The sequence below is a fragment of the Pteropus medius genome, unplaced genomic scaffold (genome assembly GCF_902729225.1).
Source record: "Pteropus medius unplaced genomic scaffold, Ma_sr-lr_union100, whole genome shotgun sequence".
Classification (NCBI taxonomy): domain Eukaryota; kingdom Metazoa; phylum Chordata; class Mammalia; order Chiroptera; family Pteropodidae; genus Pteropus; species Pteropus medius.
In genome coordinates this window covers 22,475,133-22,500,900 of record NW_024349797.1, presented here as the reverse complement: position 1 = coordinate 22,500,900, position 25,768 = coordinate 22,475,133, and the positions used below count along the sequence as shown (strand labels likewise).

Here is a 25,768-nt window from a genome sequence, read left to right as displayed (position 1 = left end):
GGCCTCCTATCGGATGCTCGAGTTCTACAGCCACTCTGTACGCCTGCTACGGTCAGAAGCACTGCCAGGCACCACCCCCACCAGACGCTTTCTTCCTCCAAGATACCCTTCACCAATGCCCTCGTCTACAGAACAAAACAAGAGCCAGTGAAGCCCCATGTCCTATCTGCCCCGCCCTCATTCCCTGGAGAGTTCCTGAAGCCCCCGAGGTAAGGGGAAAGCTGTGCTCTCTCCTGCACCCCCGCCCTTCAGTCGGGAGACAATGAACTGTCCTCCGCTCTCCCGTGACACGGAAAGCCCCTCACACGCACGCGTCTTCCTGGGACGATCGAATCCGTCACGCACTAGGCCGCCCTCGGCACCTTCCCTCCTCCACGTGGGCACCCGGCCGTCCTGCACCTGTGTCCACCGCCCCGGTGTGCTTCCCTTCGCAGAGTCCCCCTGACCCAGTGACATACGGTGGTTGCATTACTGGATGCCTGTCCTCCACGGCAGGAAAGCTGTGGGAGGGTGGGCATCCGGGTCGCGCTCTATCTCCTCCCCCGAGAAAGCGCCTGGCTCCCCTCGGCGGGCGCCCAGGGCCCATCTGCCAGGTGCTCTGGACCAGAGGGCACAGCGTCCAGCACCGGAGATGGGCCCGAGTTTCAGGGTGGGGACAAGGTTAGGACAGCGAGGGAGTTTAGGGAGGTCACGATTTTGACAGGAATGATTATTTAATCTAAAAATGTCTTAAGGGCTTTAGGTCCCCCGAGTGGTTCTAGCAATGCACATGCTACCATGAAAGGCAAGCGAGAGCCTGATGTGGGCAGGCAGGCACACACCCATGTCAAGGGCAGGCACCTGGTCTAAAGCAGGCCGACCGAAGTCTCGTCTGCAGACTTCCCTCTCGGGCTAAGAGTGGGACTCGGGGGCGGCTGACAGCCAAGGCTCCTTAAAAACAGAGAAATCTTCCGTACATGTGATTTAATATAGAATAAATTTACGTGCTTATAAGTTTAATAATATTAATTTAATTTAAAAATAAAATTAATATATCATAAAAAGCATTTAAAGTCAATGGGGAAAACAGAATACTCAATATATGACATAGGGACAAATGACTTTTTAATCATTTTGGAAGGCCATAAAGTTATGTCCCTACCCTGCATCATAAAAAAAGTTCCAGAAGAATTATAAAGTGTACTGTGAACAAAAAGTTATGAATGTATTAGGATAAAATATTGGAGATTTTTCTTTGTGACTCGGGGGTTCGGGAGGCCTTCCAAAGTGACTGAAAGTTGAAATTAAGACGAGAAAAAAGATATTTCTCCATTTTCCTTGGTTAGAAAGGGTAGAGTTTCAGTGTTGTCACTGCTCAGTGTGCGTGTGGCCTGTGACTGTCCTTCAGGTGTGAGTTTGGGGGAGGAACCTACACGGTCCTCACCGCCCTAGGACGGCACACGCTGGTAAACGCTAAACTTCAGAGTTAACAATGATAAAATAATCAAGTCGATCTCAACTCCTGACACAACAGATTGTGAATTGCAAAAAGAATATGACTTTCATCTTCTTTTTCCAAAACAAACATGCTAAAGTGAGAAATAAACATATTTTAGGTCAAGTCTAGCCAGTTCTGAAATACATAGGTCTGGGGAAAAAAACAGGAACTTAAGGAGTCAATGAAAATCAGGATTTAACATTTTATATTAAGCAACACGGGCTCCCTAGTAACGAAGGAGTACTAATTTTGAAGGCAGATAAAATGTCAACAATTCAAAAAAACTCAACGGAAAACTGGAGTTCAGTGTCAAAGAGTAAGAGTTTTAGTAATGCTTCAGGCATCACCTGTTTCCAGGTCACAGTGAGACCATGCAAAGGATCTGGAAACAGGCTGTGAAGTATGAGATCGAAGGAGGCTGAAATCTGGGGGCTGAATGAAACTAACAATGAGCTAACTGAAGGGTGATGGAGTGGGTGTGTCCTGACACTGGCACTGACCGGTGGAGGCCGGCTCAGCCAATCAGGAGGGACCGTCCCGCCTCTGGCTGACCGGTGGAGGCCGGCTCAGCCAATCGGGATGGACCGTCCCGCCTCTGGCTGACCGGTGGAGGCCGGCTCAGCCAATTGGGATGGACCGTCCTGCCTCCCACTGACAGGATGTCAGCCAATCAGGATGTACTGTCCTCACACTGGCTTGATCCCATCACTATTTCCACTCCACCCTATAACTGGGATCTTCCTCTACGTGCATGGACAACGTGTTCATTTCTATATTACGTACAGGCATTATTATACCACTATATATGTTACAAAAAAAAACAAATTTAAAGAGAATAAGATAATAAGTACAAATAAAAGTTCTAACACTTCTACCCCATAGGGTAGATGTAAAGATTAAATGAGTTAACACCTCAGCTGGTCCCTAGAAGGGCATGATTTCCCTCCCTATCGTCACTATAATCCAGGACACATGACAAAGACTTCCATAACTGTTACATTCTTTAAGGTGCAAGTACAAATTTCGAAACAGGAATTTCTTTCATGGGAAGCGTCGTGTTAGGCTCAGATGTCTCCGCTTATTCTAAGAGCATCAGGGCCCTGGCTGTAACTCAGGGGTGGGACACGCTGGGTACGCGGTACTCACTCACCATGTGGACTACTTCCGGGTAAATCGGCTCTGTGATCACATTCCGATTATGGGTGATGTATTCTACCATCTCACTTAAAGCAGCTCGTTTTACTTCCTTCCACTTTAGGTCACTTAGTGGGTCGGAAACAAAGTCAAAGAGGACACAACACTGACGTAACTTCTGGATAAAAAGCTTCTCTTGATCGGCAGGAGGAACATCTGAAAAGCAGAGAGCAAAGCACAGTGATCGCAAAAATGCTGAGCCCCAAATTCCCGTGAAACACCTTAAAGCCCTCTATTCTTATTTTAAATTAATAGATTATTCTAGAAAAAAAGACATGGGGTAGGAGTGAACAGAGGTTAAATATTCCTGAAAGAAAATGAAAAGAAAAAAACAGTAGTCGCCACCGATCATACGCTTCGCATGATAAAGCTTCCATACTCTGAAGCCAGGTCAAGAGTCCAGTTCGAAAGAAATCCCCTCTAAATGCATTCATTCAGCAGGTATCGTCTGAGTGCCAGCTGTCACACACCAGCACCGTGGCGACGGAGCAGGAGGCAAACCACAGGCCCCCGCCCGCGCTGAGGGGCACGCGCACTCACACCAACGTGACAACTGAGAAGGCAGGTACAGGCGAGGTGAGCAAGCGTCACCGGAAGGACGGACCCTCGGGCCTGCAGTCAGCGGAAGTCTGAGCCTGCCAAAATGAGCTGCTGCAGACACCCAGTGGGAGTCTCCACCTCGAGGCTCCACAAAGCATCTTTCTTTCTGGGTTAGGGTCGTCAACACAGAAAAGCACAAATAATTAACAATCACTATTATTCACTGAGTGCTTACCTGGGCCAGGTACCATACTAAAAGCTTTATACATATTTACACATTTTTTTGCGTGTCATCTTTGTGACGATACTACAAGATTAAGAAATAGGTTTAGAGGGTCGATGTAGGGCTGGAAAGTCACGGCGCTCTGCGTGACTTCCCAGAATTCCCGGAAGCTCGGAAAACTGTATCTGCCAGTGTGAGCCTGACAGCTTCCCCACAGTGAGGGAGCGGTCAGGGTGAGTGTGACGACAGGGTTTCTTGATAGACATACTGAAATATGTCCGCGACTTGTAAAACGTCTTATTGGAAGATCTGCAGAACTCAGTGACCAGTGTTTTCCGAGCGATCAATAAACGGTGTTACACTATCGTTCACGTGTGAAAGAGTAATCTGAAGTCCTCTGGGTTTCAATGTAATGAAACGTACCAATAGCTTATGGACATGGTCCGGATTCCACGTTGCAGATCCCTTCGAGAAGCTACCCATTTGTTGTTCTGGTGTAATATCAAAGAAAACGTCCCCAACAATCTGAAAAGGCGATTCAAACCCTCCTCCTCTTCCCAGCCACGTCTGCCTAGACTTCAGCCAAAACATACGGCAGCAGACTGAATGCAGAAGCAGATAGGAGAATCCAGCCATCTCCTCCCCAACTAGACGCTTTTTGAGGCAGGTGCCAGGTAGTTAGGCTGCCAGTTCTCTCTCTCCCCTAATGCCCGAAGCTGACCAGAGACGCTTGGCGGGAAACTCGTGTCCGCAGTTCCTGCACTGTGTGCGGGGACCCGGGGGAGGGGATTAGGAGACACTGCCTCCAGGTACTCAGGGGACCAGGGGGACCAAATCCGATTCGTAAACATTGTGAGAACTCAGCGGCCGGTCCCTTTAAACGAGCACCAGTCACTACGATGTCTTGGTGTCAGCATTTGAACATCCAGCCGTTTTCAATGAAAAGCTTTCATGTGCTGAACTGCCACCTTGACGGGCTTCGATCGTCACTCACTTCTACCCCCTTTGCACATCCTCCAGTTTGCCAGGATCTCCTCACACGAGTTCGTTTTGCAGTCACAGCGTGTGTATTTGGAACTTTCGGGCATTCTCGCTTTCTTGGCACTGCAGAGAACTAAGAAGCCCGTGTTTACCCCTAAGGGCCACCCTGACACCCCTCAGGACTTCCTCTCAGCATGGCTTCTAAGAAGTGACAGGTGAACCCTGCAAGCACGCTTCCTCGTGAAACCTTATAAGGACAGTGCCAGGCAGGCACAGCCGGACACAGCCCTGAGAGCTAACATGCCCTGCTGGCAGCCTCCATGCTGGTAAGTGGCCGGCACAGATGTGACTGTATCAAACGCTGACACAGGGGCATCAAAACTCGAACAGATGCTGGGGTCACTTAGGGCGGTGTCAAAGTCTTACACACATCAAGAGGCTCTGAAAGCGCTGAATACTTTTACAACACGTGACAGTAACTGACATCCAGAATGAAGACTCAGTTGTCGCCAAAACACTAAAACAAATCTATTATAATTAAGAAGGAAGAACAGAGTAAAATCTTTTTTTCATAAAATTTCTATCTAAAATTCCTCTGAAAGGCAAGAAAATCACAACTTTCTGAAAATTATGTCAATTCTTCCAAAGTTCCTGAGAGCTAAGGTGTTCCTGTACTACTTTTGTTTATGGCTAATAAAAATGTTTGTGATCATAATCTCATGAGCTCTCTTTGCTTTTTAAAAGCCCGTTTGGCTGATTTTTACAATTTCATTTTTCAAAACAATCTACATTCTAACCATCGATCTGAGCACAACAGCGAAGCTCTCGCATCCTTAGTCCCTGGCGAGTATTCCCCACGTTCTCAGAATGCAAGCTCATCTCACTTCTTATTGCTCAGCACACTGAGAGTCTGCTTTCTGCGGTGTTAACAGGACTGCGCCACTGGGGAGTACAAGTCAGTGGAGGTGGTGGGAGGATATGCTTTGTGTCTTGATATTTTTTTAATAGGATAATGAGTCATTTTTGTAATTGAAAAATAAAGCCTTTATAAGTTAGCATGGCCAATCTCGAAAGAAGAAGAAAAGGTATGGCAGAGTATGACCTGCACTGGACGTCACTCTTCTGACTGTCCGTGTGACATAAGCCACTTCGGTGCCTGGGATTCGAGACTGCCCGATTCTTACGCCATCAACTGCGATCCTAAGAGCCGACCCGAAACTTACAACTACTTCTATGAAGCAGGACACAAAATGACGACAACGAGTTTTGTCATTCTTGCGCGACGGGGGCTTACTTTACTTTCAAAGCGTACACAGACTATTGTCACGGACACTCCTGTTTCAGGACACGTTAAGGAGCGGTCTTGATCCCAACAGAAGAGATCAACTCGACAGCTTAGTGTGAGACGAAACCCAAGTGCAACCTGTCGGAGGTGCCCAGGGACAGGCCTCTTCAACTAGAAAGAGGTGTAAAAAGGACACCTGCCAGGAAGTGTCCCAGGACGCCATCGAGATGTCCAACGCCATCGAGACGTCCAACGCCATCGAGACGTCCAACGCCATGCTGAAACTGCTGATCCAAGGGAAAGAGGAACGTCAACGAGGCGATCACAGCTTAGGCTAGAGAACATTCTTGATGTTAATTACCGCTTCCTTTTACTGTTTTTTAGAGTTAAGAGCTAGAACACTGTCCCTTACAAATAATGTCGCGAGCCCCTTCTGTTGGCATAAATCTTTGTGCCCCTCCCCCGGCTGATTTGCTGCTGTGCACTTGAGAGGCTCCCCAGCCGTTTGGCGGTGAATCCTCATTACCATCGGGAGCGACGCGCAGGGCCAAACTCATGCAAGGCCGGGAGCGGGAGGAGGGGAGGCACCGAGCACGGATTTGAAATGTACGGATTTTTCTTTTAAAACGTATTTGCTGACGGGAAGCCTGCATTGATAAACGAGGAACAGAGATGCCCGACGAAGGCTACCGTTAGGGGAGGGGGAGCCCCAGTGGGGCGTGGGAAGTGCTCCTGGTCCCGCGGGGAAGGGGGCGGCGTTCCTGCATCAGCGCACACACGAGGACTTGTTTGGAACCCACCTCCAAAATGGGGGTGACCCGAGGCGCTGGCAGAACTCCCACGTCTACTTCCTTCTGCTGCAAGGAGTGAAGACACAAGGCGAGCTAGAGTGTCACACGCGAGTCGGTCGCACGGAGGTGTGCGCGTGGGGCCAGGAGCTGGGACCTCTGCCGGGGGACAAGGGGCCACGCAGGCTTTGACCGGGGAGTCCAAACGGCTCAGCTAGCACGGCCGGCTTCATAGGGGCTGTAAGCAAAGGTGCACCCCAATCATAGACGGGACTGACAGGCATGGCACATACAGTTTAACCACCAACTCCTAGGACGTGACGAGGCCGATTACTAAACTGTCGCTCTATGCAAAGAGGCGTCACAGCAAAGAGGCTGTGAGACAAAAGAGACTGAAAAGAAACAGCCAAGCCCACTGCCGCACACGTCTGGGGGTGAAAAGCAGCACTCCGGGGTGCAGGGAGGACCCGCCCTGCCCGACAGGGGCCGAGGACAGCGGAACCAGGCTTTCTGGCACGCAGGTGACGGCGTTTTCCAAGTCGCCACCACTCCCACAAAACAGAGCTGCCAACGCCGCAGGCCTCGCGAACGTCATCGCTAGAGAAGCCCCACGCATGCGCCGGCCGCCCCTGGTCACTCGCACAGCAGCTCGACTGCCCACTCCGCCTTCTTCATGGCATGGCGCGTGGGTCCCACAAGGGTCTATGAACACACGCGTGTCGTGAGCCCGCCATGCGAGGTCCCTCCCACGAAACGGAAACAAGTGAGCAAGTTCTCCGGAGCAGAGAGCAAACCTTCAGCCGTGGCGTCGTCTTTCTTCCTGATCATTTATTCTCAGTGCAAGGTGGGAAGAAATAAAGTTAAACCTAATTACTAACAACTGGGAGTATCTTTGGGGTCTTCGTTAATGTGCATGAAATTCCTATACCAGGAAACAGCAGATGGCAAGCTCCCGCCGCTAAGAAAACAGTTCAGCAACGTTGTTTTGTTTTCAAAAGAGAAAATCCACGTACCGTTTTCTGAAATGACCGTTTCCCCCCGACGCCTCTGGTGCGCCTCTGTCCCAGATCACGTGTCCGGACGTGGGCACCGTGGCCTCGCGCTGCGCCCACACCGCTGAGGCTCAGCTCCTAGAACCTTCGACAAGACTGACGATCTGTTAGTCAGCCCTTCACCTTGCTGTGCTCCAGTCTTCACTATTCCTGGCCTTTTACATGCCCCACATTGACCTGGGGAGAACGTGAGTCTTTCCAATACTGAATCCTCCCGTTTGTGAACACGGAATATTTCCGATGACTCAAGTTTTCCTTAAATGTCTTTCAATCAAGTTTTACAGTTTTCTCCTAAAAATCTGTTACACATCTTTTTAAAGATGTATCCTTAGGTATTCGTTATATTCTGATGCTATTGTAAAGAGCATCTTTAAAAAGACAAATTTCTAACTGTGGCTGTGATATAGAAAAAGTGATTTTGGGTATTACTTTTGTACCTAGCTAGCTTGCTAAACTCGTTAATTCTAATAATACGTCTGTACGTCCCTTTGGCTTCCTGTGTCACCGCCCTCGCCTCTGCAGAGGCCCACGCTGTTCTTTCTCTTGTCTGAGCAGCGCTGCAAGGAAGTGTCGAGAGAGACATCCTTCGCCTGGTCCCCGTCGCCGGGGGAAGCTCTCGCTGGCCCGCCATCGCGTCTGACACGTGCGCTGGGCCTTTGCGGGTAACATTCACCAGGCTGAGGAGCTGGCCTACAGATTCGGTGCCAGCCCAACCCATATCTCAACAGAGACCGTGGATCTGGGTAAGTGGATTCAAAAAACGCACACGGAAACCAAGGGACTGGCACTAACCAGGACCCCAGGAGAAGAATAACAGGGTGGGGGCCTCGCAGCTCCAGAAACCCAGAGTAACTCTAGGGCTTCACCAGGGAAAACAGCCGAGCCCTGACGTGCCTCAGAGAACAGTCCAGAACACGCCTGAGCATGTGAGATACCTGATTTATGATAAATGGATTATGGAACAGTGGAGAAAGGTCAGATTTTAAATATATGGGGCATGGACAAGTAGCTACCCAGGGTCAGGAAGGAAGGAAGGAAGGAGAAAGGGAGGAAAGAGATAGAAAGAATAAATTGAATCACATTATTTATAAAAATAAAAAATAACTGTCGTTGCTTTTTCTTTTCCTTTCAAAAAAATTTTCCAATTACAGTTAACATACAACATTCTACTCTCCATCTTGACTGGAAGTCATTGCTTGTTAAAAGTATCTGGTTACATAAAAATATCTTTATGTGGAAAAAAATGAAAAATAAGCTCCTGGAGAGTTAAGACTTAAATCAGAAAGACAAAGCTCTACTGCATTTAGGAAATAATACAGAAGAGCATCTTACGTAGAGAAAGAAACAGAGGAAGACTTAAGACACAGCAATCCTTAAAGGATCAATACATTAAATTCAAATATTTTAAGTCAAATATTTTTCTTCATCAAGACACCACAAAGAATGAAGGGACAAGCCGCAGAGCGGGGGGACTATTTGAATATATATAGCCAATGGACCAATGTCCAGAATATATTAACATTTCCAATAAATCAGTAAGAAAAATCTAGAGCATCGACAGAAAAGCAGGCAAAAGTCTTAACCAGGCACTTCGCAAAATACGCCCAAGTGGCTAATCACAAAAAAAAAGGATCATCACTCATTAATAACTACAGAAAAGCAAACTAAAACCACAATGAGATAGATCCCAGACACACCCAACAGGCTGACGATCCCTAAATCGTGCTGCGGGGAGGTGCTGAGCGGGGCTGCAGGTGGGCGCTATCAAGTGCAGTGGCACATACCTGTGCTCACGAGCCGGGCCCACCCTGGGCACGCGGCCCAACGAGGCTCACACACGCGTGCACCACAACACATGCAAGAGAATGTTCACAGCGGCCCAAACGTCTATCAGCAGTGGACATTATGTAATATTCCAAAACCATGGAGATGCACGAAGTACGGGACACGCAATAAGGATAAATCTTACAAAACCCTGTCGAATGAAAGAGCTTAGTTCAGTATGATTTCATTTATGGTCAGTGTAACAATAGGCGTCCCTCACACTTATTCAGGACCCCTGGGGGGCTTTTGGGTGCCTGGTCTGGGTGGTGGTACGTGAATGTTTGCTTTATAATTATTCATTACATATCATGCTGTTTCATGCTTGTTTTATGTTTCAAATCAGAAAGAGTACAGTATATGCGCATGTGGCAAAAAAACCCTCTCTCCTCCCAAAGGCAGCCCTGCCGCCCGCCAGTGTCCCCAGAGCCGCCCCGTGCACATACGCCAGGCGTCTGTACGTATGCAAGGCTTTTCCACAACGCTTTAGATGAATCGATACTGAAAACCTCCACACTATCCTCGATTTTCCTGGGACTGGAGAACACACACACACACACACACACACACCACATTTTCTAATGTTTCTCTACATAGTGTTTATGTTGACATATTTAAGCTCTGGATAGTTTTTTTTTTTTTTTTTTGAATCGAGAAAATTTCCCAATCGAGATGAAATTCTAAGTGATCGCCACTTTTTTGTATTTATATGAAGTTGCTCTCCCTCCCTCCCTGAACAGATCAGCACTCAGGAGCAGCTTTGGGTACAGGAGGCCGAGGGCCCCTCGGGGGAAGGCTTTATCTATCTACAGGTAGCCGCTCTTCAAATCAGAGGGCCTGGAAGCTACGGGACAAATTAGACAGGGTGTATTTTCCTGGCAAATCGATTTCCTCTCCAAATACAGAACTAGATGAGGACACTAGTGATCACATCTCACAACCCCTAAATGGACCGCACTGGAGCTCTGATCATAAATTTTCACAGAGGAGAGACTATGTCTTTTTAAGAAGTTTCTATGTACTTTTCGATTACAGCTGACATACAATGTTATCGGTTTCAGGCGCACAGCACAGTGATTAGACGTTTACATAACTTATGAAGTGATCACCCCGAGAGACCCAGCACCCACCTGACACCACAGCTATTCCAGTGCTACCGACTGTGTTCCCCCTGCTACACTACACCCCAGGACTGTCCCGTAACTGCCAATTTGTGCGTCTTAATGCCCTCCCCCCTCACCCACGCCCTCAACCACCAACCCGACAACCACCCAAATGCTCTCTGGACCCATGAGCTTGGTTCTCGTTCGTTTATCCCGTTCTCTAGAGCCCACGTGTGACATCTGTCTCCCTGTCTGACTTGGTCCACTCAGCACGATACTCTCTGGGTCCATCCATGTTGCTGCAGATGGCCAGATCTCATCTTTTTTTATGGCTGAGTAATATTCCGTCGTGAGTATGCACCACCTCCTCTTTATCCATTGATGGACACCCAGGCGGCCCCACATTGTGGCTACCATAAATAATGCTCAATGAACATATGGATGCACATGTGGCGGGACTACGTTTTATTCACCACTTCATCCTCTGTATCTAAAACTGGTCAAGCGCACAGTGGGGCCTCAAATATTTGCTAAATGAACAAATCGATCTGAAGGAAACAAATTCGGGTAATTAAACTGAGAGGTACCATAATTTAAAACTTATTTATATTAAAACAATGCCACACGTCATCCGGGCAAAGTCTACACAAACTTGAGATAAAATCGACGTCTTCGAAGAAGCTGCTCGTAACAGGTGATTAGGCACTGGATTCGCACAGACACGGGCACTTCGATGGGAAAAGTACTAGGAGTAGAGATTGGAATCGCAGGAGGCTTTTAAGCAGATGGCGATGCAGCGCGAGATCTCTCCAGCACTGACGGAGGGACTGCGACTGAGATGCCAGGAGCGGGAGGATCGACTCGGAAGGGAAGGCTCGTCTGCGGAGCCCATGTCTCTCGGGAGGCCGTCATGACACCGCGCTCCTGCCCCTCGGGGAGCTGGCCTGTTGGCGTCATTTCTGGTAACAATGTCCTCTCGCTCCATAAACGTCTACAGCTTCAAAGCTGAACGAGACGTTCACTTCCACGTGGCTGAAGCGACGAGACTAACTTCCGCCCTCACCCCGAGCACCGTGCAATTTCCAAGGGGAGTCGAGTCTCAAAACGTTCCTGACTTGGTAGACGATTTTCAAAATGACAGTACATTTCTCAATGCCAAAATGGAGGTACCACACAGTCTGTCCATTCTAATACACCCATTTTCCAAACTGACGCCCCCGAATCAAGCTGCGTCTTTCCCTTGCAGGCCGCTTTCTCTTCCTTTCTTGGCAATCCTTAAAAGACGGTCTGCCCCACATCCGGCAGCGTCCGGGACCCGGTGCGACATGGTGGTTTGATGTCAGCATGCTGCGCCTCTGGTCAGGCTTCCCTGTGGGTGTCATTTTATCGAACGCAGCCACTGTGCGCCCCCGTGCTCTGTCCGTACCGCCTGATGCAAGGAGACGCGGCGACACGGGGAGGTGAGGCGGAGAGGAGGCCGAAGGACGGTGTCCCTACCCCAGGAGTGGCACCTGTTTCACACGCCCAGTGCTGCCACCCGCACGACCTCGCCGGGTGGCGCCGAGACACGGCCACACGCACGCGCACCGCTTCGCTCCGGCCTCCTGGGCGCGACCCCGGGCTTGGGCAGAACCAGCACTGCCGGCCCCGCTGAGCTGGACGGGAACGTGGTGACGGACGCTGGCCGGAGGTTCCTACGCCGACGCTGCCGCTTAGAGACAAGCTGTAGCTCACGACCCATCACGCACGCTCGCCCGGCTTCCAGCCCCCTTCCCGAAGGGTCTGCCGACCCCGGGGCCAAGGTCGGGGTGCAAGCCCGCTCAGGACGGCAGACTGGCAGAGATCCCACAGCCAAGTGGTTCCCCCAGACCCGAGCTGCTCCCCACCCCTCCTCTCCTCGGACATTTGAGACCCGCCCCCCTTTCGGTTTCTCTGGGATTCTTCTGCCGCCTTTATCTGCACCCCGAGAAAGGCGTACGTTCACTGTCCTCACGCCTTCCACCTCACCTTTCTCCCGAGAGCGCAGTGTCATCTTATAAGGCAGGTGTCTTCATGTCGAAAAGCAGTGTGGCTAGGGCCACGGTCTGGCTGGCATCCGCCCTCGGCCCCTGGGGACAGGCGGCCTCTCCAGGGACTGGGTGGGAGGCGGTGGGGAGGGCGGCGAGGGGGTGTGGGACGCGGAGACGAGGTGAAACTTGGGGGAGACTGGCTTCCTCAGCACAGCTCTTAAAGGAGACAAGTGCATTTTTCCATGAAGGGACAGTCACGGAAGAAGAAATGGCTCCCAGTCCAGACTCCATCATAACCAGAACGGTGTGGAGTCACGACTCTGTTCCAAGCCTCGAGTTCCGTGAACTCTGAAACGCCTAGTGGACACGCACGCAGGTTCAGGAACATGTGCCCGCCTCCTGGGACAGGTGATACGTAAGAGGAACTCGAGGCATCTTAGTTGAAGTTGAAGCTTTGGCTTTTTTATAGGGAAAGCCTGAGATAAGTCGAACTCCTAGGAATAAAAACAGAAATCCCCAAACAGCCCGATGTGTTGACAAGAGCCGTATTCCCTGCTCAAGAACCTAGTTCTGGACGGCCTGAGGGAACGAGTTAGACACGTGCATTAGTACAAATCAGCAAATGTTCAGCACCTCGGATGGAGACCACGTCACACTGCCTTCCACTTGGACTAGGATGTTTTGGTGAAATATTAAATATTAAATAATCTTGCTGCGCCTGGTGACCAATAGCTCCAGCACAAGGACAGAGACCACTTCGGGAAAAGTAACTGTTTTTATCACATTCGATGAACAAGAAACTGCCAAAGAAAGATTCCAGAACTTCTAGTATGTTTACCAGAGGACAGAACAGTGGAGAGCTGAGAGAGGGATTTACGGAAAATACACACGCATCCTTTTCGGTTTCTATTTTCTGACTTTCCTTCCTTTCTCTGTCTCAAATGGATGTGAGTGTTTTTTTCTGGACACGAGCTCCCTTATGGTGAATCTGGGATTCTTCACACACGATGTCTGGTCCAGAGCTGCAGCAGGAAGGATCAGTGGATGATACCTTCGGATGAGCCTCGAGGCCTGTGTGCCAGGACCTGCAGAGAGGGCCCTGAAGTGACACAGGCATCATGACACGGATGGGGAGCCACGAAATCAGGGACCGATGCCGGCTTCCGGTGTTCACTCACCTGGCCATTAACTCATCCCTGCTGAGGCTGACGTGTTAAGGATACAAGCCCGTAAAGGGGAACGACAGCTCTTCCTGTCTCCAAGGGTCCCGGCAGGGAGTGGCCACGGCCTCCTGGGGACTGGACGAGCCCGCCCCGGGGCTCCCTGACCTGCCCTGACATGGAACTCACAGCAATCCGGCTGCTATCTTGGAGAAACGCAGAGGCCAATGGGGGTGGCATCCTCCACCTCCGCTGTACCCCAGCAAATGACAGGCACTCAACAAGCGTGTCACATAAACTAATGATGTCGACGAGGACAGTGCTGGCTTCCACAGTCCTGTGCAGGCGTGCTCCTCGTAGACGGGGTGTCCTCGGGCTGGGCTGGGTGGGACGCCCAGCACGGAGGGCAAGACGAACCTGAGGCGCAAACTAAACAGAAGACTTCCACATGCTTGTGCCTGCCACTTCACTGTCTCGAGGAAGACTCCACATGCTTGTGCCTGCCACTTCACTGTCTCGAGGAAGACAGATCGTGAAGAGATGGCTTTGGCTCGGAGCTGGGATATGGTAGGGCAGAAAAGCTGGGAGGCTGCTCCGGTGGGAAGGCGGGCCTGCATGGCGACAGGCCTGTCCACCTGTGCCTGGCAGGTGTGACCGGCCACGGGCCTGGTCCCAGGTCTGTGAAGCCAGCGGGTGACCTGGGGCTGACACGCAACAGCATGTGCGTTCCCATGCTTGCACCTCTTCAGACTGGGCCCCTGTGTGGCGTGGTGGCAGCAGTACTTAGCAGAGACACTGGTCTGGACGTCCCTCCCCCACACCCCGGCCACGAGGGATGCTGCGGCTCCAAGGCAGCGGTCTAGGTGGGTCCTTGGATGGAGCACACGCGGTCGGAGGCCGAACACCAGGAGCACCCCCACTTCTCCAGGGAGACTCCCCAGCATTCTGCAAAGTGGGGGGCAGCCCCCCTTCGTCCTCGCTAAAGGGGTGCGGGCGTGCACCGACGCCCAGCCACAGACCACACACACCACTCGCCACGTCACACGCTCCCCAATCACACACATGCTGTGATGCACTCAGCACGGCATCCAAGGAGTTGACCAAAAGGCCCATTTCCCTGAAGGACACACGACCTTAACATTCGACGTCTTCAGTATCAGTTAAAACAGGGAGCGCTCTAGTGTTTCGGCACGTGTTGGCAAAATCTTAGCTGATCCTTTTCTACATATTTGATCCGAATTGCACAGGAAACTGGGATTGCGCTTCGAATCGTGTGTGTACACACCCCTTCCCGAGGCGGCGGGGCCTGCTGGGGGGTCATGTCCCCACACGAGAAGCTCCCGGGAGCTGCGGCCCCAGTTATCCGAGGCGAGTGGCAGAGCGTGACCCAGCAGGACGCGTGTGCCCCAGGGGCTGTGGGATACCCGCTCCGGGGCCTCGCCAGCTCGGGCCTGCTGTCCCCCGAGTCTCGGAGGTCCCCCTGGGCAGGCACATCCACCCTGCGCCCGGAACCTTCGTTCTCGACTGCTCTCTATGTTAACACCAGAGGGTTTTTGACACAAGAGGGCCAGCACGGGGGTGTCCCCACCAGTGGTGACGCCTGTCTGCACATGGAGCACAGTCGTGACATGGCACGATGCGGCCTGTCCCCCCGGCGTCGGGGCCGCAGCTGACCCTGGTGGCCTGAGCTGCCGCCTGTGGGGGACCGCTACTGTCTGTGCTCTAAACGCCACGTCTCCGTACGAAGCACGTCCAGAGACTGTCCATATTTCTTTGGGCCTCAGTTTCCTCAACCGGAAAATGGGGTAAGTGTCCCCAGCGGGGCTGCTGTGAATTAGTGGACGTGACCTGCTCAGAGCAACATCTGACACAGAGTACGCTCTCGGGACACGGAACCGGATTTGGGTCTCGCTACTCAGATGCCAGGAGACTTGCCGGCTCCCCTTAATCTTGTTCACGCGCCTCCCGCCCGTTAGGAATCAGCGCTGCTTCTTCCCCTGCAGGCGTCTCCACGCAGGCCGCCCAGGCTCTGCGCCCAGCGGCTAAACTGTCCCGGGGAAAACACGGGGTCTCGATCTGGTGGCGTCGGGCTGTGCAAAGAGCAATTACGCGGACGTGCTGGCCAACCGGGCACAGACGCCGCTTTGCTGCTCCGGCTCCGGAGCGGAGGGGCGAGAGGCGGCGACTTAATTGTTGGCTGAAAGAGGCGGCATGAACCCCGAATCCCAATTCGGCAGGCGTCTCCTAAGCCGCAGAGGAGCCGTCTCTCTGGCGAGTTCGTGGGCGTTCAGTACTATCAGTTTGTGGCGTGACTAGGTTTGAATGGAAAAGATCCTTAAAGTTCGATAGGCTTATAAAGCGTGATGGTGGAGCTGGGTTGTCGTTGTTGTTTTATTTTATTTATTATTATTATTTTTTTTTGCGGTGGGGAGACCTGGAAGCTCACGTCGGTAAGAAGATAAATAAAACTGGAAAGTGGCAGGTCGGGTGGCAGGAAACAGTGCTGCGACCCAGTGGTCACCAGCTGCTTGGTATTTCTGGCCCTCGGTTTCCACATCTGAAGAATGAGGTGCTTTCTGGCTCCCCGAGACTGTGGGGGCCCTTCCCTCAGAAACTACGCGCCAGCGGCCGCTCCCAGAGAGGCAAAGGGGGAAACACAACAGGGCCTCTAGACAGAAACGGGAAGAGTGGGATTTTTTAAAAAAAAAAAACCCAGGACAACAACTGATACGCGGGTGCCACAGGGAGGAAACAGAAAAAGCCAAGGGCGCGAAGCCACACGCGAAACCCTTCTCTCCCCAGAGCCGGACACTGGTCCTTACATGAAGCTGCAAGTTAGTATTCGACGGCCAACGTGTGATGTAGTAACATGTACTACGCGTTTCTGAAGAGTTTTGTTGTCAGAAAAATGATACGGGTTCTCCGTGAAATAAAACATCCGAACAACACGAGAAAAGGGGGCGCGGAGAGGAACATGCGGCCCCTGGGGCGAGCGTGTCGGGGGGTCTCACGGGGTCTGGCGGCGTCCGGGGTCCCTGGCGAATGGGGTTCGCTGGTGTCCGGGGTCCCCGGGCGAGCGTGTCGGGGGTCTCACGGGGTCTGCGTGGGGTGCCCATGGGGCCTTCGGGCACGGGCCCCTGCTGGACCCCACACCCGCTCTACCGCCTCAGCTCTACAAGAACGTCCTGAGAAGCAATGACCAGACTGTCGTTTGTAACTGGGATTTCCCTGCACATGTAGGTTCCAATTCAGTAAGTCGAACCAGCCTTTTCAGAGTGTTCTTTAAAAAATAAGCATTACCAATAATGCTTTAATCTGTGAGTATAGACAGAAGATGGGACGCATCCACCTAGTTCTACTGCCTTCTAAAACCTCACTGCCAGGCGGCGACATGCGCTGGAAAGCGGGGGAGGCGGCCAGACCCCCAACGCGAGAGGGGTGTCGGGACAGTGGTGTGGACCAGGGATGCGCTGGGGAAGCCCCGAGGGCCCGGGTCAGAATGGCCCAGAACAGGAGATGCCAGGCGAGTGGAAAGGCACTTAGCAGCTGCCCCCCGAAGGCACCTTTGCCCCGCTCCCCGACCCCAGGCTAAAAATCTAGGTCTTTCCTCAGCAGCAAGAAAAACTTGACGAAATATCTGAAAACAATGTGTTTAAAGGCATCAATGAGCTCACAAAACAGTGAGGGTTTCATAGAGTCAAGAAGAAAAAAACCAAAGAAACCTCAAGAGACGGGCCCTGCACCTGGGGTCACCCTGCCCCCTCGAAGGGGGGGACGGCCTCCTGGGAGGGGGGCGAGGCAGGAAAGGAACCCAGGGCCCTGAAGGCGGGAGGGGCTGGCTAGACCAAGAAATACATACGTGACAGAAATGACAGATCGAACGTGGCAAAACGCTGACAGATGGGTAAAACTTGACAAAGAAATTCTCTGTACCCTTCTCCCGCTTCCTATACGTTAGAAATCGTTTCAGAAAGTTAAAAACAAACACAGCACAAATTAGGAATGGAAGTTGAATTTTACCAAATGCCACCTTCAGATTTTCCAAGATGTCCTCATTTATTTTCCTTTGACCTGTGACCACGTGCCGCAGGGTGACTTTCCTCCCTTGTCACGGGTCTCGCCCGTGCCCCTCGCCTTCCCTCCCCCCTCCCCCACAGCCACTCCCCTTCCGAAACCAGCCCTTGGGTTTCATGCTTTTTTTCGTTTTTAGTTTCCTAATTCATGCGTTTCTGCTTCTGTCCTTCTAGAATACAGTAATCCCTTAACTTATTTTGGTCCTTTCCTATCTTTACAAAAAGTGTTGAAATAATTTCTTCTCGTTCTTATTTAATAACAACCATGTTTACACTTTACCCCATAAGCTGGCACCTTACTTCACTCGCTCATTCGTCGGAGGCATCGGTGGCCCCGGATCCGGGAGCACAGCTCAAGCCAGGCAGCCTCGGCCCAAAGCTCACCCTCCAGGCACCCGCTGTCACCTTTTGGGCGGTTTGCTGAGCCTATGCTATGTCCCCCCAGCGGGACAGAGGGCAGCTGGCAGTGCCTCCTTTAGGGGTGGATGTCGGCAGTGACAGAGGTAACAGAAGTAAACACTACGAACGCCCCTTGCAACGCACTGGTTACACCAAGCTTTGCTCACTTGGCGACACTGTGACATGCCGGGCGGTGCTCTAGACTTCGAGGATGAAGCCTTCAACCTGACAGACGAGGTTCCTGCCTTCATGGGGTGGGGGTCACTCACGTGGGGGTGACAGGCAAGTAAAACAAAGAGAAAACACTAATAAACGGAATAATTTTAGGGAAGAAGAAAGCCTAGTGGCTGGCGATGGGGCCGGGGGCCTGTCCGTGGGGAAGTCTCGGCTGAAACATGGGTGCTGAGGACAAGGCAGCGGGGCCGAGACCGAGAGCACCGGCCCCCGCGAGGAGCCTGCTTCTGCCCCTGGACCTGCTCCGGTTTCTACCGCATTCCGTGAGAATACGCTTTTTGCTTACTTCGACGTTTTGGAAATGATTCCATGTTAAGTTGAAAACCCTGGTGAGCACCTGTTTTCTGAAGCCCCTCCTGGTTCCCTGTCGTGACTCCCGGTCACCGTGTGCTCTGGGCGGGGGTGGGGGGACAGGGGAGTCAGCCCCCCCCCCAACCCGCCCCCCGGGCTCGTCACTGTGTCTCAGTCCTCTAGCTCCTGCCGTTCGATCGCCCAGGCCTCACATGTCCCGGTGGCTTTGTCCACCTGTGGGCTGTGCGCTTCGGCGTGAGGAAGCGATCCCGTCTCACTGAACCTTCTTTGCCCTGGATTCACCTTGGCCCAGAATTAAAATCTCGACCCTGCTTTTCTTTTGCATCTGCCCGTCAAAAAAAATAGTAGAAACAGAGCCGCTTCGGAACGCAGCCGGAGCTGCCACGCCAGAGAAACTGCCTTGCACGTCTCGTGCCCCTGACCGCTGGATGTTGAAACAGGGCAAAGTAACCTTTGGACGGGGGCCTAAAGCAACCTCGTGTCACCAAGAACTGTTTGCAATGACAGCAAGAACGCAGATATCAGGACTAGAGGACTGATGAGTATCGGATGGAAAATGAAAACCGCAGCTTAGAACCAGCACCGCTGTGTGATGTCATCTGCACCGACAGCAGCGCCGGCTTTCGCCGTCTAATTATTCCCCTCCCCCTTCTCATCAACACCCCCCGCGCCTGTCTCCCAGCCAGGACTGTCTGGGCTCCTGCCCGAATCGCTGCGTCCCAAAAAGCCATCCTTTGATCTCAGATAAATACTCGTTGGCTCTCATTTTGAGAGGCCTTTTATTTTGGGGTTAACGTGCCTAACACATTCCCTTTTCCTTTTCCATATTTCTTCTCTATTCGTTTTGGTGCATTTTTACTATTACCCATCTCGTTTCAGGATTTAAAAGCGGAAATCGGATCCACATTCAATTTGTTACATAGAATAGTGTTCGTAAAAAGGTAAATGTAACTTTTCAATTTATGGAAGTAATCCTTAAATTTTGCTGGCCTAGAAAAATGTAACACTCATTAAATATTTAAATAAATGTATTTAGTCTACACAATATTTTGAGAAAGATCTTCCGATCCTTGAGATATAAATTTCCAAAATTACAGAATGACTCATTCGCAATGACGACTGACCGTCACAGGAACTAGCTACGCATGTGTGTGTGACCCTCGCAGCGGTGACTGGTCCAGAGGCCACAGACATCGCTGTTCCTGCATGTGCCAGAGCCTCTCTGAGATGGTCCCACGCCATGCAGCCAGGAGCAATCGGGGACCCCAAGGACAGAGGCTCCCTGTTCTCCTCGCTGTTCACGTGTGCCGAACACACCCCTCAAAGTCAGACACTTCTCCAGGAAGCTGGTGAGAACAGGAAACAAAACGGACGCCATGTCCCTTCTCCAAGGCCCCCTCATCACGGGCTCACGGGAGCTGAAGTTAGCAAAGTGACTCCACGATCTGAGGACTTTTTCTCAGAGCTTCTTGGCCGAGTCGTGGGAGAAAACGGGTGAATTTCAGATTCCCAGCCCACGATCACGATTCACTCCTCCAATCCCGACCGGCCTCCTGCTAACACCGAATCAGCATCCTAACGCGAGAACCTCTGTACGAACGTCCCCAAGCGACGTGTACGACCTCATAATTTTAAGGGACTCGGGTGTCAGGGCTGAAGTTTCACCTGCAAGGCCTGGGTCTGGGAAGAGGTCCCCGCCTTGGGCGCTTCCTCCTGGAACAGGCCCTGAGCTACAGAGGGAAACACGCTCTCGAGGACCACGGCGGCAAAGGCGGCACTCGGATGCCCCATCAGGGGCCCTTCCCCACCGCGACCTTTCTTCGGCTCCTTCCGCAGAGCTTATCCTGCACACGGACTGGAAAGACCACTTCTTCCTGCAACTGGCCTCAGAGTCGCTCACTGCTTCCGGCCCCACATACAGCCTCAATGGCCCGGGTGGGTGGACAAGGAGGATGGGACGAGGTCAGGCTTGCGGGCTCCACGCCGACACAGCACTCCGCTCAGATGCTCAGGTGGCCTTCGCGTGTGACGGAGCTATCTTGACTGGCCATCTGGTCTATCACAGGAACAGGCCATTTTTAGACTCTGGATTCAGTGAAGACGGTTAGTCAAAAGCAAAACACCCCCAGCTGTATGAGAGAGAAAATTTTAAACAGAACCTGTTGGCAGTGCCTTGATGCTTCAGGCGGCACAGCTACAGACAGCGCGCTGCCTGACCCTTACGTCAAACCCATGAGAAAACTCTCTTTGAGAAGAGACTTCCCCGACCAGACCATTAGCTGGGAGACACGGAGCTCAGACTCAGGCCTGCTCACGTCTTCCCACTGCACCTGCTCCCAAGGAAAGCAGGTGGAGCGCCAGGGACCGGCCCTGTGGGTGACGGGCGCCAGGAAGGAACGCAGAACTAAGAGCAGCGTGTTGCCCATGGTGGCAGCTGCGGAAGAATTCTCGAGCCACACAGCAACTGGGTGGTCCCCTAATGCCTCGTGCCAGTTTCGGAGTCGAGGAACCATCTTGCTGACCTTCAGGAGCCCACCTGCTCCCGTCGGACCAAGCTGGCCAGGACCGCTCACACCAGAAGGGCGGAGGCCGCCCTGGAGCGAGAGCACCCCCTCCCTGCCCTCCAAGAACCAGCCACTTAACAGCAGGGCCCTGCCCCCGCTGGCTGCCATCAGCCCCACAGGTTCACGTCACACCTGAACGCCCCGGCCGGGCAGCCGGGGCCAAAGGCGAACACATGGGTTCAAGGGCAGACTGAAGCTGCCGCGATCGGTTTCACTAACTGGAATCTGAACTTGGAAGCGGGCGAAGAATCGGGCAGACTGAGCCGTCACTGCTGACAGCGCTGATTCAGTGTGTGCCAAACTGTGCCCAACGCTCACACCCCGCGTCTTCCCGAATACCCACAACCATCCAAGGGGCAGAACTGTCATTGTTTCCGTTTTGTGAATGAAGAAACAGTTACTTGGCAGGTTAGGTAACTTGCTCCAGCCATGTCACAGAGAAGTGAAGAGACGGGCAGGGAAATACCTGGAGAATGACAGGGAGGCTGGGAAGAGACAAGAGCGAGCAGGTGGGAGGGACGGAGGCCCCGAGGGAGCCGGGTGCTGTGCTGCTGGGATCGGCCCCTCGGTCTCCAGTCTCCAGGCCCGTCGGTCCCAAGTGCAGCAGCACCGGCCACCGTGCCTGGAGCTAAATGCGAGGGCTGGACAGGCCCCGAGCCGCCCAGAATGAGCTCGGGCGGGCGGGTCCCGGGTTCCCACGCTCGGGCAGTCACCAACACCCCCTCAGTTTGGGTCACGGCGCTGCACAGTCATGCTCTTATTTACTCGGTGCTTTTCTCTAAATGGACACACTTTTTACTAAGCTCTGACCTAGGCAATGAGAACCCACGAAATCATGGATCTGACGCTAATGATACGTTTTATACTCATCGATATATAATTATTAAAATAACGTCCGGCTCTGAATCACCAAGTCATCTCTCGTGCCACCAGCGATGTGCAGTCCCACACTCGGAGGAATTCTGGGCTACCCACGGCATAAAAAACAATCCAAGCAAGAAACCCCCATGTCACCTAATTTGTGGACGTCCACGGCGACCGTTGCTGCTGAACCAAGTGCGTGAGCTGTAGTCTGCGTCTCCACCCTGAACGCGGGCGAAGATCGTTCTACGCTCATCGAACATTGTTTCTCTCACTGAGAGGGCAGACAGGCAGACAGGCAGACAGACAGACAGACAATCCCTCTCGGCCTCTGCTGACCGCCAGCCAGTCTCTGGTTCTGTAAATCAAATACCGTGTAGGGACCCGGTGGGAGACTCTCTCCACCAATCCCAGGCTATCACTTAGTTCTTTTCGGGTTTTGCCTTCAAATTTACGTCATAATATTGCTAATTGAAGAATTTTGTTTGGACAAATTAAACTGAACTTTAGCCACTGTAAACAACCGACTAATTCTTTTATTTAAGGAATGTGCTATGATGAGGAGGCATATCCCATCTTACAGACAGGAGGGGAGCACCTGCAGTAGATCTAGCATCGCAAATGACAAGAAGCTTAAAAAGACGTTACAGGAAAAAAAAAAAAAGACGTTACGCCCACTGGCACATTGGTAGCATAAAACTTTTTCTGAAACTGTGCTGAATAACTTCCATCTGAAAGTTGAATTGGCCCTCCAAACTGGCTTCTAGTAAATTTTTTCCTTTAATATACTGTTGAATACATTCCAACATTTTAGGCCCTATCAAATTCTTTTTTGGAAGTAGCCAAGATATAAATAATACCCTACATAACTATGTAAGCACGTCTGAAATATTAAGATCTTATAGATGCCAACGAGAAGAGCCATATTTCATTACGAACAAACATATGAACACGAGACACCGCAGCACCTCCCCGAAGCTGAGCGAGACGCCCTTCCCCGGGGGGTGCACAGGGACAGTTGGCTGTACATTCTCTCTGAGTATGACAGCCATCAGGCACCGAAGTGCTCAGAAATGTGTGCCGAATGAATACGTTTACAGAAAGGGCCGGATGCGGCCCTGCGTCCACCTGCCCCCGCCATCACGCTCCTGTCGTGTCTGCCCCGCCAGTGTGGTCTGCTCCTCCAGGACCTTGACGCCCCTAATCCCATCCCGACCGTGGAGAGCGTGGCTGTCTGCCCTTAACACTTACGGGATTCTCCTCACGGTCCCTGCCCCCGAGTGCCGCCTTCCGCTGCAGCTACCTGCTCCCTCCCGGCCCTCAGACCCGGCACCCCCGATGGCAGCTCCCTGGCCGATCTTCGCATTCTTTGTTTTATGGGACTTGAATTTTCCCTTCATACCTTCAAACTCAAGTATCTGTAACGTGAGCCAACTCCACAGGAGTCACGTGCTTGATGGACTAGCACGGTGTGCTACGGTTTTAACCGAGAACCTTTGCTGGAAGCCAGCCATCTCGTCGGACACACGTTGGTGCAGACAGCCCACTGTCCTCGTCCCAGGCCCAGCCGCCAGCGGCCCCAGATCGGGGGAGGTTTCTGCTGCTCCGATTTCCACAGATCTGGGCCAACCCTTGGCTGTGGCCGGCCTCAAAGCGGGCCAGAATCGGGTCAGAACCTGCAAAGCCACAGCTGAGAAGCTGCCTATGGTGCTGAGGCGGGTGGCTGTTTGTTAGGGGACGTGAAGCAAACCCCGGTCTCATTTGGAGAGGGTGGCGTGTGGCTCACAGACCCTGCACAGTCTCGCTTGTGGCGACATAAGGCTTCGCCGAAAGAAATGTCTCAGGGGCCGTGGGCCATGAGTGGGTAACAGGGACCCGGGCTGACGGGCTTGGAAATTCTCCTACGGACGCACCGTGAGACTTAAAGAGCGGGTGGGAACAATTTGGCGTTTTCAGGAAGTACACTGTTTTCCTTTGAGTCACAGATCTGAGGTCTTCTGCCTCAACGACAGGCCTGAATAAAGCAGATGTGTCCTCTGTAAATATGGAATTCACAGGATCTGAGGTGCGGACAACGCCACGCATGTCCTTGTTTTGGTTCCAGCTTGTACAAGGCACGGACGCCGAGCAGTCGGCTGTGGCAGCGGGGCCTGAATATAAACGACTTCTGAAAACTTTCCTTTTTTGTCACTATGGACACCAGGCCGGTGTGCGGTTTCTAGGAGCACGAGTTCAATGCTGTAGCAAAGTGGGGCTGAGCTGCTGGCTCGTGAAGAAACGCGATTTGAAGGTGCCACTTAAGGGTGACGAGGTTGGGGGGCTGGGGGCCAGAAATTGCCCATGTGGAGCTGTGTGTCTGAATTCCCCCCCTCTACGACCAGGGTGAGCGAGGCTGTCCTTCCGTGATCAGCGTCAATGCACAGAAAACCATCTGAACAAAACACAACTCATCGACAAACGCAGCCCAAGTTCAGTGGAAAAATCAACTTTCTAAAAAGCAAAACCAAACCAAACCACGTTTATGAAATATTATGAGACACTGATATTTGGTGAAAGGTAAAGCACAACCAGTGTTTTAACGGACGTTAAGGCAACAAGCTCAATTATTTCAGGAAACTAAGACCTGAACGGCAGTGACCGTTCGGACCGGAGCCCAAGGCCAGGTGGGCCCGACCCCGCATTTTCCCACCGGGGACTCCTGGAAGCAGCAGGGAGAAAAGCCTACAAAACGCCTGGAATTCACAGTGAGGCTTCTTCCTTAAGCATAATGCAGGGTCTTTCTCTTTTCCCTGCCTTTCTCTCTTGGGGGAGGGAGGAGAGAGCTCACGCTCCCTTTCAGGGTTTGGAGGGCAGACTCGGCTCACTGCCCTCAGCTCGGTGGCCCGTGTCCCAGTAAACACTAAGGACAGATGCACCAGACAGAGCAGTAAGACAAACGTCACTCGGATTCCTCCTGAACGTGCTTTCAAAACTTTGGCGTTCAGTGTGAAAGGCTGTAAAAAGTTGGTGGATGCATGTGTTCCTGCGGTGGGAATAAGGAAAATCTTTGAGTCTTAGTGCGGTGTTCAAACGACTCTCTCTGCCGTCCCAGAGCGGAGTGTCTGTCTACCTCACCGGCTTCTGATTCTCCTTAGAGACCCGAGTTAGTAACACACACGTAGCATGTGTATGTGTAAGCACGTATCGTGAACTCACTGGGACCGTATGACCTGAATGAAACTGTCCCCACTCCCCGCTTCCGGCCGCGTGTGTAATTATTCTGACGAATAAAGCGGGCTTTAAAAGGGCGGAGGTGGAATTCACACAACACACCGCACAGCGCACGACTCGGTGGCATTTAGGGCCTTCAGTGTTGTGCAACCACCGCTCTCTCTCATTTCAAAACTCTGTCATTATCCCAGAAGAACACTCTGTGCCCTTCGAGCGATGGCTCCGCCCCCTGCCTCACCGCCCCCCCCCGCCCCCCGCCCCGGGCCCTGGCAACCTCTAACCTGCTTTCTGTCTCTATGGATTGGCCTATTCTGGACATTTCATATAAAAGGAATAAGAAAAGAGGCTTTTAAGTGACACGAAATGTTTGAAATATTATGTGGTAATTCCAAATGTAAACGAGGTAAAGTTTTGAGATTTGTGGTTTAAAACAATGTTCTGGAGGTAGGATTTCACAGACCAGTAAATTTTCACAAAGAATC

General features: G+C 52.1%; 1 protein-coding gene across 7 annotated transcripts in view; it reads right to left on the bottom strand.

Moving 5' to 3' along the window:
* Nucleotides 1-25,768, bottom strand: part of PPP2R5C (protein phosphatase 2 regulatory subunit B'gamma) — a 126,728-nt gene that overhangs the window by 45,270 nt on the left and 55,690 nt on the right. For 6 of the 7 annotated variants that reach the window (XM_039884240.1, XM_039884237.1, XM_039884235.1 and 3 more), the window contains one exon: nt 2,628-2,827. The exons of the other annotated variant lie outside the window; for it this stretch is intronic. In XM_039884240.1, the coding sequence (XP_039740174.1) occupies nt 2,628-2,696 (69 nt within the window). In that variant the 5' untranslated portion in view covers nt 2,697-2,827. The remainder of the gene's footprint in view (nt 1-2,627; nt 2,828-25,768) is intronic. 7 annotated transcript variants of the gene reach the window in all.